The 21,784-nt window shown below is 39.6% G+C and overlaps 1 protein-coding gene across 1 annotated transcript in view; it reads right to left on the bottom strand.

Annotated features, from left to right (window-relative positions):
- The window catches only part of tbx15 (T-box transcription factor 15), a 35,127-nt gene extending 21,124 nt beyond the window's left edge, over window positions 1-14,003 (bottom strand). The window contains exons 1-3 of the mRNA XM_080037666.1: window positions 13,464-14,003; window positions 6,454-6,661; window positions 3,553-3,654 (exon numbers count right to left, since the gene is read on the bottom strand). Coding sequence (XP_079893792.1) covers window positions 3,553-3,654; window positions 6,454-6,661; window positions 13,464-13,653 — 500 coding nt within the window. The 5' untranslated portion in view covers window positions 13,654-14,003. The remainder of the gene's footprint in view (window positions 1-3,552; window positions 3,655-6,453; window positions 6,662-13,463) is intronic.
- Between the last annotated feature and the right edge of the window lie 7,781 nt (window positions 14,004-21,784).

The following is a 21,784-nucleotide window of genomic DNA, read 5'->3' as shown; positions in this document are numbered from 1 at the left end:
GGATCCAACAAGACAATGGGATCAAATTGAGAAGTGAAGTGTCATATAAAATGACATACTGTGCGTTCACAGCTTACTTAAGCTTACTTACAATCATGACAACATCCGAAAGATGGGTGAGGCCTATTGCATTTTAGAAAATATCCTAGCTTCCTGGAAATGTAGTGAAAAGTATACATTTTTTTGTTGTGGAAATATAGTGGAGTGAAAGTCATTAGTTTAAAAAAAAGCAGATACTCAAGAAAAGTTAAAAATACTCAAAAGATTGACTGAAGTGCAGTACTCAACTAAATGTACTTTGTAACTGTCTTTGTAACACCACTGACTCCAGTGACCACAGAGCAGAAGTCACTGTATCTACAGTATGTATTCATCATTTGTTTTTATGCAGACTTCAAAGTCTTTCTAGCAAACCTAGTTTTCTTCATAAATAAATCTGACACAAAGGGTACAAGCCTTTTCTCCGTTTGCTAATGCGATGATGACAGGGGTTTTGTTTTGCCCAAGGGAGAGTGGGACGTATCTGTGTTATGCTCAGCCTTTAATCACATATTCTCTCTCACATAGCGATGCATGAAAACAAAACTCCCTCCCTGTAAACATGTATTATGCCATTGAACTCTCTGCTTTAAAATATGCTCACCACTTGCCAAGAGCAGGCCATGTGGGCATATAAAACAACGCTGACGTACACTACAGATGACACATGCGCATGCACACGTACACATATACACACACACACACACACAACTGAACTTCTTACACAACAGTGTTCAAAGTCATTTAAATAGATGCTTCACTAAATGCCAAAAGATATGCATTCCAGTTTTATTTCAGAAGATTATAAAGAATTTCTGGATCGTATAAATTCAGAGCAGTTTCACAATAAGCAAGGAGAACGTTGATGTATAAATAAAAAAAAAAAAAAATGTATAGATTTTAAAAAATTATTAAGTAATTAAATAATTAACTATTTCAATTCCCCCCTGATATAACATATAGGTTTCAGTGCTGTGTCTATCTACATCAACCATATACTGTAGCCGCTAATACTCACATTTACTGTAGGAGTATTAGGTTTCACACGACACAACATTGAACTTGTGCGCGATTGCACAAAGTAATCTAAAAGTAATCATGCTGATAATCCATATTGTTCTTATTGTGACAAAACCCCATATCTTATTCCTCTGTGTCATAGAGCGCTATTGTTTAAAAAAAAAAGTAAATCCCATCAATGACCCAGACTTACACTCTGAGTGACATGTTTCTTCAGTATGATGAACATGGGCACACACATACACACACTGTCCTGGGACCTTAATTACTCTACAGAGCACCTGACATGTATTATTCCACAGTAGAAAATAGTCCCCCATAAGAATGCTGTTCCAGAAACGTTTGCTTAAAAAACTACAGTGGCCAACTGTCTTTTCACATGATGTATAAATCTGTTCTGTGAGCGGCCTTCAGAAGGAGCCAATGGGCTTGAGGCAGAGTGCCACTTTCTGGCTGGAGAAGTAAGAACATATATGAACTGAAGCATTGATCATACTCCAGATAATCACCATACTCCAGTACGGACTGGACACGGACAGCTGCAGACTTGCACACGGACTCGCATGCGCTTTCTACATAATATGTTCCACATATGCTCCAGTAGAAAACATGATGGGGACCACCTTACAGCAGGAAGAGTAGCTCCTTTGTTTGTTATATTTGGCCGGACAACATGTGAAAGTGAAAAAAGGAGAAAAGTGGTGTGCGAGGATGGAGAGCACAGAACATACAAACAATGCACCAAACAAGCACCAGGGACACAATCTCGCACATGCTCAGTCGGTGCCCTCACATTGTTTGGGCTTGAAATGATGGAGATTACGTCACAGGGATTTTCTTTGTTTTTGTTTGGCCTTTTCTTGGGATTTGTTCACAACTACAAAAATATAGTATATCGCCAGCAGCCATATCCTTCCATGTTAAGACTTTTCACCTCTTGATAAATGAGCAGCATTGTCCCATTTGTTTTAAATGCTATTTCACAGGCTATTTTTAGTACACAAGTTCAATCATATAATAAACGCTCAAAATACATATGTGAAAAAAATCCCTCAAAACACCAGAACAAAGACTTTCTCTTGGCAGCTTTGATTCATAAAAATAATGAATAATTAATAAAACAGCAGAATCAGTTCTAAGAAGCCCTTACAGGTCAATGTCTACTTTTTGGTTTATTTCCCACAGTATCATACAGCCTGTATCCGTTGCAAAAGCTATAAAAACCAGACGCAAATTCTGCCATAACACCTGAACTGATATTATATTTAGCAATAAACCTAGTCTCTGTAAAAACATCCACAAACAACCAGCAGGTAAATACGAAGCACAGCAAATTATCTTTCCATCTCTCAACCTTGTTTTTTCCCCTATTTCAAACGTTAAGACTTATCCTATTTGAAGGCATGGAGTCTGGCTCTAGCTGCTCCTCCAGTGGGAAGATGAATACATTTCAATCTCTTCTCCCTGGCGTGGCCTTCAGGGACTTATAGCAGTGTAGCGGGCCAGGAGATCAGTCTTATTGCATATCCAGAGAGATCCATCACATACAAGCCTTCCTCCAGCAGCACACATGCACACTTTAATCAAGTTAACTTCACTTCACTGACACCACTGATGGGAACTGCTAACTACTTTAACCATATTCGCCAAGAAGAAGACCTTGCATATAGCAGCACACGTAGCTTTACAAAATAGCTTTCTTCAGTCCAAATCCAGTTACGGGCGATTTTTTTGGTATGAGAAAAACGGCACGAAGAGGAGAACAATCCAACTAGGTCATTGTGTTTGTGAGCGGTCCGTCCGACATTTGAGAAGCGTCCAGGAAAAAATGCACTTTTGTGTCCAGCTGTAGCAGAGGCAAGAGGGCTGGGGAGCTTGCTCATGCATTTTGCACATGCAGATGTGACTGTGTGCTTGTGCATATTATGTACAGCTGTGCGTTTGTTGAGAATGGATTTCTGAAGACTTGTTATATTCAGGCCAAAGTGGCCGAAAAAGCTGCTCTATAGTCTGTGTGCCGGGGTTGCTGCAGCAGCATCTGTGCGTTTGACATTATTTCATGCCTGTGAGAAAATACAATCACTCAGCGCTTTTTTTGTGCCTGAGTTTCAGATTTGTCATGGTGGAAAGCATCTGAAACAGTATTTAGGAGTAGAGCATCCTGGGATATATTTACTGCCCTCGGAAACCAAAAAGAATGGGATGGTTTTGGTCTAGCGGCAGTTTGGAGGAGGAACTCTACATGAGATACGTGTTTTAGTTTTGAAGGAGAGTAGTACGGAAAAGAACAACAAATAAAATGCGCCAATACCATTACATGTAATGTTTTTAAAATATATTTTCTACAACTTTGTTCTGCACAGCACTAATGAACTTGTGCTGTTTAGTGTGTGTGTGTGTGTGTGTGTGTGTGTGTGTGTGTGTGTGTGTGTGTGTGTGTGTGTGTGTGTGTGTGTGTGTGTGTGTGTGTGTGTGAAACAAGGCATAGCGTACCTGTATCTCTTGTTGTCCACGGGCACTATGTCCATGGCGATGTAATACTGCTGATGAGGGTCCAGACCGGCGATCTTTACTCTCATAGCAGGAAACATCCTCCTGGAAGAGGAAAAAGAAGAAGGACAATACTGAGAAACCGGAGTAATACCTGTTTCTGTCCACATTCTTTAATGAAGTGAATTAACATAAGAGATGAATGGCATTTTTAAATAGTTTAAAAAAAGATTTAAAAAGAAATTATACATAAATGAGTTTAATTAACAAAGAAAGCAAAACAATAAAGAATAATAAAAACTCAAATCACATTCAGAAAGGTATTTTCATGTCAGTTTTCTGCAGCTGAAACACCCAGAGATTATAGGGCAACAAACTCAATGAGTTAAGTTAATATCAGAACATGTTGAAAAAACGCTGTACATCTGCATAAAAAACAATTAAGCTAATTATAAAAAGCAATTGAAACCCTGACTGGTGAGATTTTATGATCAGTTAAAATATTTTTTTTTTAATATTAGCTGCATCTTCTTTTTATCAGAAAAGAACTCTTTGCACTGGCAGTTTGTAATCCCTGAAATTAGGAGGTTAGACCATAAATAGCATATAAAGGGCGAGACCCCTTTATTTATTTGAACATGGTGTAAACACAGACGTGTTGGTTCAGCCGTGAGCAGAGCCATCTGAAAAAGCAGACACATGTTTGAGACTAGATCCTACTATGGACGAATACAATTTGAAATGTAGGTGCATTTCCTGCAAGATTCCATTGTTTTGCAGGTTAACTGAACCTGAATGGCTCCTGCAAGATTTGGTGGAATCTATTCAAGTATGCCAGTTTGCAAACTAGAATGCAGAAAGTCTCCTCTCTATTTAGTATTTACCAGCTTTGAATGACAGGAGATGCATGTTTTAGTCAATTAGAGCCTTTAAAAAGGACATAATGCCTTCAAATGGATTTAATAAAATCAAATAAATCACGTTCATGACATCATTGTCTTGAATCAGAGCATTTTGGATCTGACATTCTGAATAATATGTTGATTTACCGTAATCATTTTGGTGGTGGGAAACAAATAGTTCCATATTGTCATGAAACTGTGACCTCTGACCTTTGCACTGCAGGTTTCAGGGATTAAAGTGCTTAGTTTATTACAATACTTTAAAAATGTTAAATTGGAAACTTTTATGTCCTCGCCAGTTTAATGTTATTTTTAGCACGCAGTTCCCAGACGCTTGAGACTTTTAAAACTCAACACAAATTCCCATGAAAATAATATAATAAAAAAACAGATGAAAGTGCCACCTATAATAACGGCCTGTGTTTGTGTGTGTGCAGTGGGAGACATTTTAATTCAACCGTTCGTTTCGCTCTTCAAACGCTGCTTTGTTTCGCCTTTCATTTAAAAGCCGTAAATCCGGGGCCTGGCTAATGAGAAAAGGAGTGTGTGTGTGTGTGTGTGTGTGTGTTTTCTTGCTCCCCTTTCTCGTCTGGATTTATGGGGCTTATTACGAACAGGCCGTGAAATACACACGGCGACGGTCGCGTCCGCCTCGCTCTGCTTCAGTGCACAAAATGATTGTTCCTCCATTTATGAGCTGATCCTCAATTTAAGACCAATTCATAAAGAAAACAGGCGAGTGAAGTTTATAAAGAGTCGGAGCTCATTTAAGTCTTATAAGTTAGCACAGAGATGGAGAAGCTGAAAAACAACTTTGGTCTCATTTGACGATGCAGGATAAAATATTACTGGAGTAAAGTATGGGCCTAAAGTCGGCTAGGGTAGGGTACACATTACCGAAAATACAAATCTCCATTTCAACAAAAAAATTAAATGTGCGGTCAAATTATTCTAATTTTAGAATAATACTGTAAACAAACCCTTATTTGATAAGGCTGTCTGATATAATATGCCTGCGTTTTGAAATTGCATAGCTATAAATGGCGTGTTCAAAGTAAAACTGAACTGTTTTGAGGGGGAGAAAATCAATTGATAAAGATCATCCATGAGATCATTTTTGGAATGTATCACAAAGTGTCAACACGCCGCTACAATTAAGAAAACTTAATTTTTTTTTTTAGTTGGAAGTGCAAAACAATTGTCTCATCTCTCTGTCAGCGTGTGTTCACTTAATACCAGAATGAAAAGCTTTAGAGACTGGACGCAATCATAACAGAGGTGTTGTTCAGAACACTCATGACGATATGTGTGGACATGTGCGGTGCTCCTTGTGCGGTGAGTGGAGCAGACTGCGGGTTAAAGGTCTTTCCTGCAGGTCAACTTCAGCGCTCGCTCGGGGGTTGGACAGTTGGAGCGAGAAAAAAAACCCGGAACATGTTACCGCGAGATTAATTAGAACCAGCAGCTCTCCATGGTGACCGACATCAGGAATAACCTGCCGCGTCATGATAAAGGTCCGAACACAAGAGAGAGGCCTGGATCCTGCATGTGTGTCACATTAACACCCTCCAAACAGAGCTCAGAGGTGGGTGGGTGTGTGCGCGCGCAAAGCTCTAACTGAACTGAAGCCCATGCTTCTTTAAAAATTACGTATTTGTGTGGGTTTGCAGGTTCCATGTCTTTAAAAAAAATATTTATATCCATGCGTTTGTGTGTGTGACGCCATTAGCTTATAGGTGACGACTTCGCTCGTCATAATCTGAGCACGAAGATTTTTTTTTTTTAAATACATAGGGAACTAAATTGACTGTCGCAGTCTCAAAATAATAAAAACGTGTTTTTTTTATGCGTGTAAAAGTTTTAAAATATTATTTTACGCACACTTGGCGCTATAGCTCATCCAAAGAGATGCACGTATTTTTGGCACTTTAGAGAAGATGTTTGTGAGAGTGTTGCAGCGTGTGTGTGTGTGTGTGTGTGTGTCGGGGGCCTCGAGGCCTACCTGCCCGCCTTGGTGATGATCATCTCCGTGCCGATGTCATGGAAACGCTTCCACAGGTCGGCGCACTGCAGCTCCACCTGGATCTCCTCCATGGAGGCCGGGGGCGACGGCTCGCAGGGGCCCGGGGCCAGCTCGTCCGGGGAGCCGAAGGAGCACGACGTCCTCTCGGCCAGACCCTCTCCGTCCGAGCCGGGACTCGCCTCTGAGTCTGAGAAGAGGAAAGCAATGAGTAAAGATGAGAAGGCGGCACTGAAACATTGGACTTAATATACTTAGGTTTTACACAGGAAACTTGGCACGGTGAGAAAGTACAGCGGTTTGCGCCAATGACTCCAAAATCACCTGCCGTCTGCAGTTTGGAGACGAGCGGCTAAAGTTTGGCTTAACAAGTCATGGAGACCTGGGCTGATGTCAAAAGCAGAATAAATGTGGCGTAAATTCCTTTTGAAATGCGATGCAGAAAACGTTAAAATTTTAAATTGGGCCACAAAATGAAGAATTCCGATGGGAAGCGTTCAAGCAAATGAAGTTTCAAGTGCTCCTCGTGGACCCAGTTTAACAGACTGACCATTCACGGTCATCAACGCCGCGCGCGTCACAATGTGTGTGAGAGAGAAAGAGAGCAGATAAAAACATTCCCTCCACCCTGAAACCCATCCAGACCTACAGGAAAGATTTCCACCCTCGTCTCGTCTGTATGCGGCCTCCAACAACTCACAGACACCAATGACCTCAGCCCCCTTTACAATTGTCCAGTTCAATTTATTTGAAACCAACAGTCAACTATTTGCCTTTAGGCCAAAGCAGGGTGGACACAATAAAAGGAACACGTGCCAATTTTACATCATCCAAAACCCCTGTGTGGCTTTTGTTACAGTTACATTGTTCCGTTTGGAGTGTCAGAATGCATCTGAAGGTTTTCTAGTGGTGAAAATGAAACGGTAAATGACAAATCATCATTGTACAGTTTGATCCAAGTTTGTTTTGCTTTCGATTAAGACTTTGAAAAGCTAAAATCCACTTGCAGATGTTCGTAACAAATAATTATTCCATGAAAAACGTTATAGAACTAGTCTTTGTGGAAGTAAACAGTGCTTTTGGTATAGGGGGCATAAACCAGTGAACATCAAGAAAAAATGTAAAGCACTCCTGGGAAAACATTTAAAAAACTGCCTTCATTAAAACTGTGAATATTTTACAACTAGAATATGTATTGTAAAATGTGCCAGTTTTAATAAAAGCTATTTTAATATTTTTTTTCCTAAAAGGATTACCTTGGATATTTTTTTTCTTAATGTTCAAAGTTTTATTCTACTTGACTCTGACCTTTAAATGGTATTTAACACGTGTGATTTTATTTCAAAATAAAATGGAAACTTCTAGAGGTTAATAATCAAAATGCCTCATAGTTAATTTTTCCAGCTGGGATGTCAAACCTATAATGCCCAACACCTCAAAGCTGTAATTTAACCCGGATAAATCTTTCACTGGATCACCACATATGATATCTCTTATTTCACTATTTCTCAGAAATACTTTACGGCTAAATTATCCTTCGCCACCACCACCACCCAAAACATTTAAAATAGAATCTAATAATGTATTATTTATTGAGAGCCCTATATAACACGAGGAGTGAAGTTGACTTGGCAGACTTATGGGGCAAAACACAAATATGGTTTATGCAAATGCAGAACTGCTGAAAGACTGGACAGCGGCCCAGGCAGAAAACCACTGCAGTGTAGGCCCGGGCCAATATCGCTGGAAACAAGAGAACGGAGAGATGGAGAGATAGAGAGATAGAAAGAACAGAGGGAGGAGAGGAGAGGGGGATGAGGGGCATACAGTGACCACAGAGACACAGAAACAGACTTTCCATCATCTTCTTGGGAGTTCCTCACAGTGTCACTGCAGCCAGCAAGGACTGTCACACATGATTACTCTCCCCCACTCTCTACACTTTAACTGTTTACACACACACACACACACACACACACACACGGCCAGTCCATCAGTCAGCGAGCTAACCCCTCTGGCTCCCTGTAAAAACACTTATTACACACACACTGCTAACGTTAAAGGAAGGGGGGAGGACGGACGGCTCAAATCCAACATTTAAAAAGAGCAACTTTAAGCAACTTTTAAGCCTGCATTGTTGTAATGTACTAATCGGGGGCCAATACGATTAGATCATGCAAACATTTAGCATTTAATTTGAGTATCTAATAGAGGGAAATCAGCAATAACTGAATGTTCTGGGGGATTGGACCAATTATCTGTATACTTCCTTTCTTACTAAATGAGCCCAACAAAGTCATAGAGATGGTAACTTGATTCAGACTGCTGGATAATTTTGTCAACACCATGGCTACAGTTCAGTGGTGTCTACCAGATGTGCATTCACCAGAATACATTTTTTAACTGTTCAGTAATTGTGAAGAATGTATCATCTAAAAGACAAAAATGTGTCTGCTCAGTGCTCGGCCTAAATAGGACCATTAATTTAAAGGAATGTCATACTTCTCCAGATTTGGGGTTTTCTAATGCTGTTTTTTTTTCCACGGTGCCAGACTGTAACAAGATTCAAAAATATATTTAAAAAAAAAAGTGAAATCGCATTAAAACTTATGGAATATTCTTTCTGAATATGTGCAGCAAATAGTGTGAAAAGCCACATTGATCAGCCCCCTGTTTATAACTTAAAGCTGGATGTTAGTGGGTTGATCGGAGGCGTTCAAAGGAAACTGATGAATTCTAGAGAGCAAAAAGCGGCCCAGGATAAAAAAGATAATCACACACACACACACACACGCACACACACACACACACACAACACAAATGTCTAAACTAAGAGCTATAGACATAGGAAGGCCAGACAGACAGACACACAACCATGTAGCTGTTTTACCCATATGTTTTTTTGTATACGGTCATGTGTAGAGGCAGACTTCACTACTAGACATAGACAATATTTTTAGTCTGCACAACAGTTTATGTGACACACACACTGTCTCACATGCAAAGTCACTCTCGCACACACACTAACACACACACACACACACACACACACACACACACACACACACACACACACCTACAGGGCCAATATCAGTGCGGTTAAGGGCTTCCAATCAGCTAACACCATGCCTCATTATGAGGTTGACGTCCATATTAGGACACTGATTGGTCTGAATGGTATCAGGTTAGTGGTGTACTTCAACTTGTCCTCTGTGTCATACTTAGATCACACATGTATTAAAAAAAAATACATACCATGGAAGAGCTATACATTAAGCTGAGCTTTTCCAAACAGAGACCTTTAATGGATTAATTATATATTTCATAAATGTTGTTTACATTACATCGCTACATCGTGGGGCATGTTTTTAAGATATTACATCATAGATGAATAGTTCTGTATTATTACATTAGATGCCTCTCCTGAGGAGATGTTTTTGTATGTTGTTGATGCTGAGTTTCTAAACTGGGAGCTGCAGATATGTGGAATTTGGAAATAATTTTTATCATGGGTCAGACATGCAGTTGTAATTATTTTTATCACAGCAGCAGCAGCAGCAGCAGCAGCAGAAGCAGGGGTATATTCTACACCTGTTTTATAATTTTTAAATAAAAAAGACTTCTTAAACATGGTTTTATTTTTCTTATGTTACAAACTTTTTGTAAAACCAGACATTGTACCAAACTATACAAATTATTTTTACACAAACAGAGACGCCAAATGTGTCAGGCTGAAATTTAGGAAACTTGTATAAAATGATCTCATATCATGTGTGATGTTTCTATTTGATGATGTGCTGCAGCAATGAGAAAATATCCCTTCTGTGGATATTTGATAGAATATTATTAAGCACTGTACAGTCAATGAAGCATAACAGCAAATACAGAATGTGCACTACACTGTATGTGTCACCGTTATATGGTGTGTAAATATATTTCTATATCAAAAAAGATATCATAGGTTAAGAGGTCAACCCATTATGAATTGTACTCAAATAAAGATGATATGGCTTCTATCACTTCTACTATTTCAAACGTTTTTATTGACGTTGATCATGTATTTAATAAAGCTGCAGCAGGTTTGTGAAGTGGACAGTAGCAACCATGAAATGATCCAAGTAACCCAATCCACACAGTGAGCGCACCTGTTTTCTCACTGATGGAGACTCGCTCACGAAGGAAGCCGTAAAAAAATCCCGTTTATTTACACGTCTTCGGCCCATGGGGAAATAAAAAAAAACGATTTAGAGAAAGACTATATGGAAGCAGCATACTTTGGGAGCATTTTTGTATTATTAGTACATTAGTATGCAGTAAGCTTGAGACATTTTAATTGAAAGATGCCCAGGGATATTGGATTAGTTATGTGCGTAATCTGTGCGTAAAAGCGAAAAGTGCAACATTGTAAATAGCACAATTTGGCTTAGGCCTATGATAAACGAGGTTAAATTATTAAATCATGGTATTATGTTGTTAAACAACGTATTAATTATTCTCTTAAAGGGTACAGGGTATGGTGGTGATGTTGTTGTAGCAGCTTTGTGAGATCCAACAAAACTTTTCAAGTCACGTCAAAAACCTTTGGCAAACTGATCCATCCAGCTCTTACAGACATGTTAAATGATACGCCTAGGTTCAGAGCCTGTGTCGTTTCTCAGTCCTGCCCTCGTCTCTTAGGCTAATAAACGTGTTATACGACCAACCTCGCGTGCCCTGGAGTTGAGTTAAAAAAATAAAATCCCTCCGTTAAAGGATTCCTCTAAAAACCACACAATCTGACCACAGAGACGCGCCAAAGCGAGGCCTTTAGGACCCGAGCAGGGACCCGTTGAACCTGCCAGGAACCCGCCTGCTAATGAGGGGAACCGGGGGGGTCGAGAGGAACCGTGGACTGTGTGATTCACTCCAACCACAAGCCTTTAAAACTCCCTGGGAATAAAACTTAACGAAGACGAATAGAAAAAAAACTGACTGCATGCGTTTGCTTAACGATCTCTATGAGCTTGTACTTTTGTTTATGACCGATTTAAAACAAAAACAAACAAGCTTTTCGCCAGCGGCAACACTGTAGTCCACGGCCGCAATTCACTTCTCTCATTTAACTCCACTGCACTAGGCGACATATCAGCGACAATAACAATCTAACCATGAGATTCCCCGAAGGACAAAACCATCTCCCTTCTACTGATTCACTTTTTCAACCACCACTTGTAAAAGTTTTACTTTTTAAATAATAGACTTAACAGCCTTGTTATAGTGCGAGGAGCCGTGCGTAAAGGCCCTGCGCTCCTGAGGTCACTCTCCTGCAGGCTGTGGGACTCTGCGTCGGCGTCGGCCTGGGACTGTGTGTGTGTGTGTGTGTGTGTGTGTGTGTGTGTGTGTGTGTGTGTGTGTGTGTGTGTGTGTGTGTGTGTGTGTGTGTGTGTGTGTGTGTGTGTGTGTGTGTGTGTGTGTGTGTGTGTGTGTGTGTGTGTGTGTGTGTGTGTATGTGTGTGTGTGTGTGTGTGTGTGTGTGTGCAGCACCCAGAGGAGCATTTCAGCCTTCCCACATAGATTTAACGAGTTGAGATGTACATACAGTCTAGGAAGTTATAATGTGTTTATCTCAAGATGAATTATAGATACAGTAATTAAAAACGGGCCTCATTTCAATCAACTAAGATTAATTTTCACTTAATCTCAATTTGTGCAAGGTGACAACTACGTAAAAGTGGTTCGAACTGAAGAAGCTCAAGTTTAAAATAAAAGCGTATTTGGTATATTTGGCCTGATCCGTATAGGCTCTGCGCTGTGTCTGACTGTTTATAAATGGAACTTTTTTAAGCGTCGAAGTCTCGAGGTTAAAAGTCACTTGAGTTCTGATACTGAAGCGCTGCAGGTTTGACGGTGTGTGACGACTTCATCTCTTTAACACCGAGATCTAAAGTGGTTAAGAAATGAAAGAGCCAGCAGCCAACAGGTCCATACACCTGTAGTTAATTACTTCACAAAATAGAGTCACACTCTGCTAAACATTCAATTCATATTTAAGTTTATGCAAATAAGACGTGAATTAAATATATACATCAATTCATAATTTAAATTTAATTTTTTAGTTGATTTGAAAGTTAACTGTTTTTTTCAAAGTTGTCTGATCGGCTGTGTGTTACAAATAAATACGAAATTGCATAAACAAAAAAAAATACTACAATTTTTTTAATCTCTATTGTCACAATTATTCATTTATTTTACTAAATTCTAATAAAGAACATATCTTGGGTTCTATTGCAGAGGAGTACCATTTCATTAGCCTACACATGTTTGACACAGGTTGGGTGGATGTTTGGGCAATTATCTGTTCTCTGATAACCCTCGTGCCTTTTCAATTTTGGATGTTCGTATTTGGCACAATAATGTTTATATAGCAAAGTTAATGGCAATTGCGCGCATGCAGGGACTTGGGGGCTTATTACCCCATCAGTGGATAATAAAACTCAACATGTCTGAAATAAGATTCTCTTTGAAACGCATTAGATAAGGTCATTTACTTTATACCATTGTGCGCCTTCCTGCAACAAGCCGAGGCCTCCTTGCAAGTCTGCAGCCAAACTCAGACTGTAAACCTTTTAAGTCCAAATTGAATCATAACTTTACGCTTGTGACTAATTATGTCTGTTTATTTCCCTTATATCTTAGTGTAATCCACCACTCAAGAGTCAACACCTGGACGAGCGAACACGCCATGACGAAAAGTCAAAACTAATGTCATCCTAAAGTTGACTTATTTAAGTATTTTTCTATTAATATTTTCAAAGTTTCATTTGACTGTGACTAAAATAAGGAATTTGCTGCATATTCTGCGTCACATTCCTGACAGCAGACCATCATGAATTACTTTGTCTATACGGGCCTGCGCGCAAAAGCTGTATCAACAATAGTGCAACTTTTGTTCGTCCATTGCTGTAGTAGGCTATTGATATAACGGGGAGATCCGGACATGTGAGTGCACTGACCGGGGTCCATATCCAGACAGTGCGCCGCTGGGTCTTCCCCGTCCGTGGCGAGGCTCTCCATGGACAGCTCGAGCTCCTTCTCCTCCCAGCCCCGGAGCTTCCTCTTCTTGTTGGAGCCGATCAGGGCTTCCACGGAGAACGCGTGGGCTCTCGAGCTCAGAGCGGCGGCAGATCGCCTCCTCTCACTCATTTCTCTCAACAATCCACCCGGCGGGGGGACGCGGCGAAAAAAAACCCAGTCAACTCAGTCCGTCCAAAACAGTAAAGAAAAAAACACCAACAAAAAAAAGAAAACTAGGAAAAAGAAATAAAACAAAAAGCACTCGTCTGTGTTCTACAGCGGGACGCGAACTCACCACCAAGTGTCCAAAGTAAATCCCAAACTGTGAGTTAGAAACGCCGCGTCAAACTTTTGAGTGCAGACAGTGCCATCCTATAGCTGCAAGCGCACGAGATCGAGTCCGGTAGGATTGGTGCTATAGTCTGGATGTATGTGGTGGTCTGCCGCTATGTCTCTCCGTCCGTCCACTCCCGAGTCTTTCTTTTTCTCTTTCTGTCCCTCTAACTTCTCGCTGATTGATACTCACTTCTGGAGGACTCTTTTTTGTTTTTTTCTCTAGCGCAGGGGGGGTGGGCGGCCCCTTATGCGCCCTCTGTCAAACCCGAGCAGCCAATGAGTAGTTTGGAAAGAGAGCGAGACAAAGTGGTCCGTCCAATGGTAGCGGGGGAAGACGCGAGTCCTGGAAGATGAACAGTGATCCGGACTGCTACATGTCAAATGAACTTACTATAGGCCTACCATGTACCATATGGAATAATAGCTACATATTAAAGTATTAACTTTTTTTTCTTCTTACACTCACTATATTGGATTTACGCACAAAGTCCTTTGTAAACACAACAATTTAACCATGAAATAGTGGCAGTTTAAATTATAAATGTTTTGGCCTCACCGGTCGTGATGTTTCCCCTCTTTCACTCAAAGATCTTGGAACTTCTCTTCACTTCTCTGAAAGTTGATGATCCAGGTTTATAGGACGGTCAGCCGAGGCCACGGTCACCACATGGCGACCATCCCAATAGTCACTTTAACATCTTTTCACCCAAGCTTTGGCTGAGCCGCTGATTCCATCATTACCACAGATTGTAGGAGAAAAGTCACATTATAGCTTCATTGTGCCTCCGGACAGCTGAGTGGGACAGGTGGGCTGCACTAAAGGAACGAGGAAGATTAGCAAGTGAAATAGTCTGGCTCTACTCGGCTTATTGGGCGCTTATTTAAGTAGATCCACAAGTCGCTAACAGAAAGAAAAAAAAAATCATACAACAATTTTTTTTTAAGGGTTAAGACTAGAGGGAGACACTTCAGGAGCAGATCGGAATATATATAGGCTATATATTATTATTTAAAGTGAGGGCACTGTCATCTATTTATTTTATTAGTATGTTAATTAACAATTTAAATTGATTATCTGGACCACTGATGAAAACAATTAAGAAAGTAAAACAACGTGTCGAAGACAAGGAACATTATTCGATAGATTCATATTTAATTAATCTAACAATCTGAAAATACATCATTGCGTTTAATATCGTCTTCAGGAAGTAGAAACTATTGTTGGTCAACAGAATATGTAAGACTTATTCTAGGTAAATATTACAATTAAATACTATTTGTAATAATTCAATAAATATGAGGCTAATAATTATGATACTATTGATAAAGGCAGTTGTTGTTTTTTGCAACATGTTTGGGTCAAACATTAAATGAATTAATTGTTTTCAATTATGAAGTATTGCTTTTCAAATCTGCGGAAACTTTGTCCTGAGTTGTGTGTGAGCAGTCGGCGGCCTGAGACGAACAGAAGATGCGTTTAAGTACCGCGAGGAGAACATATATCACACATTTTCTATCATCGGCCAATCGAAAAGATCATTAAAATAATTAAATTAAATTAAAATAAAATAAAACGTTATGGACAATGATCGCTGCTGGTCTGATGCGTCAGAGGACAGAGGGGTGGATGTCTGACTGCGCCGAGCGGGCCTGAAGCAGTCAATCTGCGGCTTCTGCAAACGGAGCTCCGCAAAGGTCACCGTGGAATTTATGTCATCTTAGAATAAATGGCCTATTTCAATTCAAAAACACCTCGATTATAACTCAGCAACTCCTTTGGACACTGTAAAATAAAGTTATGACAACGCAATACATTATTAGACAGGTAACAAGATTATAAATGAGTTTAAAAAAAATATATATATATATTCTATATATATATATATAGTGCAGAAACAACTGTCGGAATATATTAGCAACAGGTAACATACAGCCTGCAACAACATCATTCGGGTTTGAGTCTCATGCTTTCAGACCGACGCAGTTTGCTGAAGGAGTTTGAGGTGACTTTTCATCAATAATAGCTTTATGTCAGAATAATTCCAGGTTATGCATATGGTCAAATGGTTAACACAATATATTCTACAGGTTGAATTAAACTGTGATCCACAATTTTGTCGCTGTATGTGCGCGCATACACAATTTTGATTTGAGTTTATTTTTTTTTATATTATTGATCAAAGAATCCGGGAACAATATAGCTATATAATCTCGATTAGAATGTTCAAACACAAGAGCCATGGATATTTCTTATAAAAAAATATTGTGTGATTTTGTGCGGGCTGTAAATGTTAGTGCGTAAAGTTCTGGCAACGTAAACAGGTAAATATTCTGCCTGGCGCGCGTCTGTTTATGTAAAGTAGCCTACTGGTGGTTTTTACATCTCCGTTGGAGTAAACACGGCATATACAAGCACTCAAAGCTAAAACCAACTGTTTACTATTTAGATCACAATAATAGCATCACATCAACCCAAAACTAAAGCAGGGGGGACCAGGCCCGGTTCTAGAAAGTCAGACTTGGGGGGGCCCGTAGAAATTTTGGGGGGGCACACTGGGCCGGGAGACCGAAGATGCGAGCGCGCGCAGAGCGCGCGAGCCGAAACTTTTTTGCCCTTGTAAGATCTCTGCGTCTGCTTTTTGGCACATTTACTGTGAATTGTGTAGAACACAATATGCAAATAAACGTTGAGTGTTGCTGTGTGGGAAATTTGATTATTGCATGTTTTTTTTCTCCAAAATGTTTATGAATAACATATAATATACATTATATACAACATAATGTGTATATATATAAAATAAATGATTGTGATGTAAGTGTTTTATTGGCTAATTTTATTTGATGCCTCAAATGGTGAATTAAATAGGCCTACTTCCTATTAGTCAATGCATTGTGTGTCTGAATGTGTTCTCAACAGGATAATGCAGAACTGATTTAAAAAAAAAATACACTTGGTTAACAGCAGCCAACAGTAGCCAGCTAATCTATACAGTCAAGTGCGAAAGTTTGTGAACCCCTTGAACATTTTGGAATTTTATTTATTGTAACCATCATTAATTCATTTTTATCAATACCAGTATTTTTTATATGAAATAACAGATGTTTGTTTATCAATTCAACATTTTTCTTTTCCAGAAATCAATTGTTAAAACAGATAAAACAAATTATTTGACGAATGTTGTATGTGCAAAAGTTTGTGAACCCTGAGCTGCATTGCTTAAATGGAGCAGGTAAACACAATCAGATGGGCCAAATTGAGTCATGAAATGGACCAATGTAGTGAGAGATCTTTAGGGAAGAAATTGGGCGGCACTAGATACAACAGAGATAAAACCAGGTCAGTTTAGGCTCACCAAAGTGAACCCATACAGGTCAGACATGCTAAAAGGGGAAACAATCTCAGAGGATCTCAGGAATAGAGTTGTGATGCTGCACATTTGTCTGGGGACAGCTATAAATTATTTAAAAAAAAGTTTGAGCTCCATCGGTCCACCGTGAGGCAAATCATCTACAAATGAAGAGCTTTAAGAGTGACTGAACATCTGCCTAGAAGTGGACTTCCTTCAAAAATATCCACAAGCGCCACAAGATAAGTGATTTTTCAGTTAAAAGCCAACCCAAACATTACATCTGGTGATTTGCAGACCTCTCTTGCAGCATCTGGGACAGATGTGCATGGTTCCACAATAAGAAGAAAACTCAGTCAACATGGCTTTCATGGGATGGTTGCTGAAGAAGCCTCTGCTCTCAAAAAAGAACAAAACTGCTTGTCACAACTTTGCCAGAGAGCACCTGGAGATACCTGAAGTCTTATTCTGTGGACAGATTAGTCAAAAATTGAACTGTTTGGTCATAACCAAAACCGCCATGTTTGGGCAAAAACGCAATTCTGCCTACCACCTAGAGAACCTTCTCCCAAGTGAATAATGGTGGTTTCAAATTGTCTGCAAATCTCCAGGTGTAATGTTTGGGTTGGCTTTTACCTGAAAAATCACTTTTCTTGTGGCGCTTGAGGATATTTTTGAAGGAAGTCCACTTCTAGGCAGATGTTAAGTCACTCTTAAAGCTCTCCATTTGTAGATGATTTGCCTCACGGTGGACCGATTGAGCTCAAATTTTTTTTTATGAATTTATAACTGTCCCCAGACAAATGTGTAACATCAAAACTCTATTCCTGAGATCCTCTGAGATTTGTTTCCCTTTTAGCATGTCTGACCTGTATGGGTTCACTTTGGTGAGCCTAAACTGACCTGGTTTTATCTCTGTTTTATCTAGTGCCGCCCAATTTCTTTCCTAAAGATCTCTCATTACATTGGTCTATTTCATCAACCAATTTGGCCAACCTGATTGTGTTTACCTTGCTCGATTTAAGCAATGCAGCTCAGGGTTCACAAACTTTTGCACATACAACATTCGTCAAATAATTTGTTTTATCTGTTTTAACAATTGATTTCTGGAAAATAAAAATGTTGAATTGATAAACAAACATCTGTTATTTCATATAAAAAATACTGGTATTGATAAAAATGAATTAATAATGGTTAAAATAAATAAAATTCCAAAAGGCTCAAGGGGTTCACAAACTTTCGCACTTGACTGTATTTTACAGTAGGCAATTTAAATCATGTGTGTGTGCAAATGCAGAACAGATTTTTTGGGGGTTTTTTGATTTAGTTAACAGCATTCAACAGCAGCCAGCTGATCAATATTAATTTAACAGTAGGCTATTTCAATCATATATATGTGTGTGTGGACCCAATTAATTTTATTTGACATTTTCTTGGACAGCGAACGAAATTTTCCGTCCGATAGTGGGTCGGGAAAAAACCCAGACCCACTATCGAAAAAAAAAAAAAAAAAAAAAAAAAAAAAAAAAATCTCAAATTTTGGTTGGGGGGGCACAGCTCACATCTGGGGGGGCACGGCCCCCCCTGGCCCCTGGCTACCGCCGGCCCTGGGGGGGACACAGCTGAGCGTTCTGATTTTCCTTTTTAAAAACTAAATCAAATAAATATCTAAGCGTGTACAGGAAACTTTTTTTAAAGGTTGGACTATTTTCTCTCACATCTGGATTCATAAGGAAATAATTACGCATTACAATTACACCATTTTTGCCACTATCTGTTTTTTTTTTGTTTTTTTTTTACCAAACAGATTGAGCCAATATAATACGCAAAACACACAGTCATAGGCTTACACCATTAATCTCTGTGTGTTAGCCTTTTGTTTTCTGACCTCATCCAACCACACAGACAGGCAGACACGTGGAACAAACGAAACGAGGGTGGAAACGGTTTCAACGTGCCGTTAAATATTCAATTAGTAAAAGCCAGCGTTTGACCCCGCGTGACTCCGGGGGAAGAAGCATGCAGCAGAGCAGTAAAGCATCCGGACTGACAGCAGAAGCTCGCGGTGGTTTCAGCACCTTCCACCCCGCGGCCAAGCACCGCGTTTCCCCCGTGAGCGCGCTAAATATAGACGGCTATAGCAGCGGGGATAGACAGTGCATGAGCCGCAGAAGATGTTATAAGATGAGGACTGGTCATTGCAACAATCTGAACGTTCATGTACATAGGCCTATAACATATCTCATATAGCCTATACTAATTATTTCCATTACTACATTGTGTATATATTATTGTGTTATGTTCATTCTTGTTTACTTCTTATTCTTATAAGGCCTACCTTGTGGCATTAAGCACATAAGCCCCTTGGGAATCAATAAAGTATGTCTGATACTTAATCTGTTCACCTGACGCTCACTGTTAGGGTGTTAAATACAAAATCAGTTGCATCCGGTTGGTCAAAGATTAGGCTAAATGGTGCGTTCAATGTGTTACCGTGACGATCGCAACTCAACAGGTCAGAGTTCAGCGTTTAAAGCCCCCCAGTCAGTCACACGTTCAAACGGTTCAAACGAGCAGAGCAATGACGTAGGCCTATATATGAGCTGCTTTGTTTTACACTTTCATTAAAGTTAATGACGCGTGCGAGTTAAAAGATGTGAACAGCAGAACAAAAGCATAGCCTATACTTGTGTTTTGTCAATCAACGTTTGGATTTTATTGGAATATGAAAGTGATTTTTATAAAAACATTCGTCCAGGTTGGATTATAAGTAATAAACATTATTTTTTAAATGCATCGTCAAAAATGCATGCAAAAAAATAATATATAAAAGTGACACATTTATGGTGGTTGTTTTATAAAGGCCTAATGGTAAATTATGCGCATTATGTTTTTCTGAAGTCGAACGTAGGCTACTGTAAAAAAAATACTTTAATATAGCCTATGTCATTATAAAATGAAAGCACCATGAAGCTACAAACTAAACATCGTTTTATATGTATTCTCTGAAAACTAAACTACCTGCTACCTAAACACGAGGCCGAACCCAAATAAATAAATAAAATGATGGGCCTTAGACGTGCGTATTTTTCTCTCTCTTCCCCTTCATCTAAATAAAACACGCTGTGTTACCTACCAACGTTATTTAGACAACAAACATTACGCCACTCACTGTGAAAGACCCGCAATTACCACGTAATAAAATGACAAAGAGCCTATTTTCTTCAAATAGTATTTTGTACAAGATTATAGGCTATTATAGTATTGCAACAACATTACGTTCCATAAAGTGTATCGAAACACATTTTTATTATGTACTGTCTGTATCCTATAGGCTTTGTAACTTAATATCATTTTCATTATCTCACTGATAAAAAAGCATGCGATAACATCTTAGATTAAGTTAATTGCGTAATAAAAACCCTAACATGCCATTTGATGTGCGTGACGTCTTGACGTAATGCAATGCGTTCATGAGAGAACAGGCTGTATAATGTTGGAGGTTAAGAGGCTTCAGGTTTACTAGTTTCCTCCTCTGCTCAATGCACACAGTCAAAAAGTCAAATTTAGGCCCATACATTTATAAATATACATATTTGTCTACCGGGTCGACTGTGGCCAGTTTCCATGCGACACGATTTCCATCTACCTCCATTTCTTTAAAAAGTTACATTTATTACAACTCCATTAAACTTTTTACACGTGCGCATAAAACGCTTGAGTTGACGGTGTCGCTTTCATATTAAGGCCGCCCTCCTTACACACCGATCATAGCTGTGTGACTGCTCTCTCGCTCTCCTTACACCGATCGTAGCACTGCTCTCTCGCTTTGCACAGAGACACGCATTTGTCTCGCTCTGATTTACGGCCCGGAGCTGTGTGCATATCTAGTCTATATATTTATATTTATATTCTGTCAGCTGCTTATGCCAACAAGGGAAAAAAGGAGCGCGGATACGCTCTGTTCCCAGGTAAACACCGAGATGGAAAAACCACAGCACGCTCCAGCAGCTCCATACTGTGTGTGTGTGTGTGTGTGTGTGTGTGTGTGTGTGTGTGTGTGTGTGTGTGTGTGTGTGTGTGTGTGTGTGTGTGTGTGTGTGTGTGGAGGAATCTTTTTAAAGAACACATTTTCAGGACCAATTTAAGTATTTTACCATCGGAGTGAGGACATTTTGCCTGGTCCTCACTTCTTCAAAGGCCTGTTCGAAGGTTAAGACTTGATAAATTCAGGTTAGAGCTAGTGTGCCGGTTTGGGGTTAGGAATTTATGATGGTTAGGTTAGTGTAAGGGGCTAAGTAATGCATTATGTCAATGAGCAATGTGTGTCCCCACAAAGATATAAGTACAAGTGTGTGTGTGTGTGTGTGTGTGTGTGTGTGTGTGTGTGTGTGTGTGTGTGTGTGTGTGTGTGTGTGTGTGTGTGTGTGTGTGTGTAGGTTAAAATCCCTAGGGGAATATTATAGGGCCGGACAGCCGGTGCATTTTCAATTAGAGCAGTTCCAGAGGTAAAGCCGTAGGAGCAGACACAGCAGGAGGAGGATGGACGGTTTGAGAGGGAACAATAAATAAAAGGG

This window comes from Ammodytes marinus (assembly GCF_949987685.1).
Source record: "Ammodytes marinus genome assembly, chromosome: 12".
Lineage (NCBI taxonomy): Eukaryota > Metazoa > Chordata > Actinopteri > Uranoscopiformes > Ammodytidae > Ammodytes > Ammodytes marinus.
This window is presented reverse-complemented; position numbering and strand designations above follow the sequence as displayed.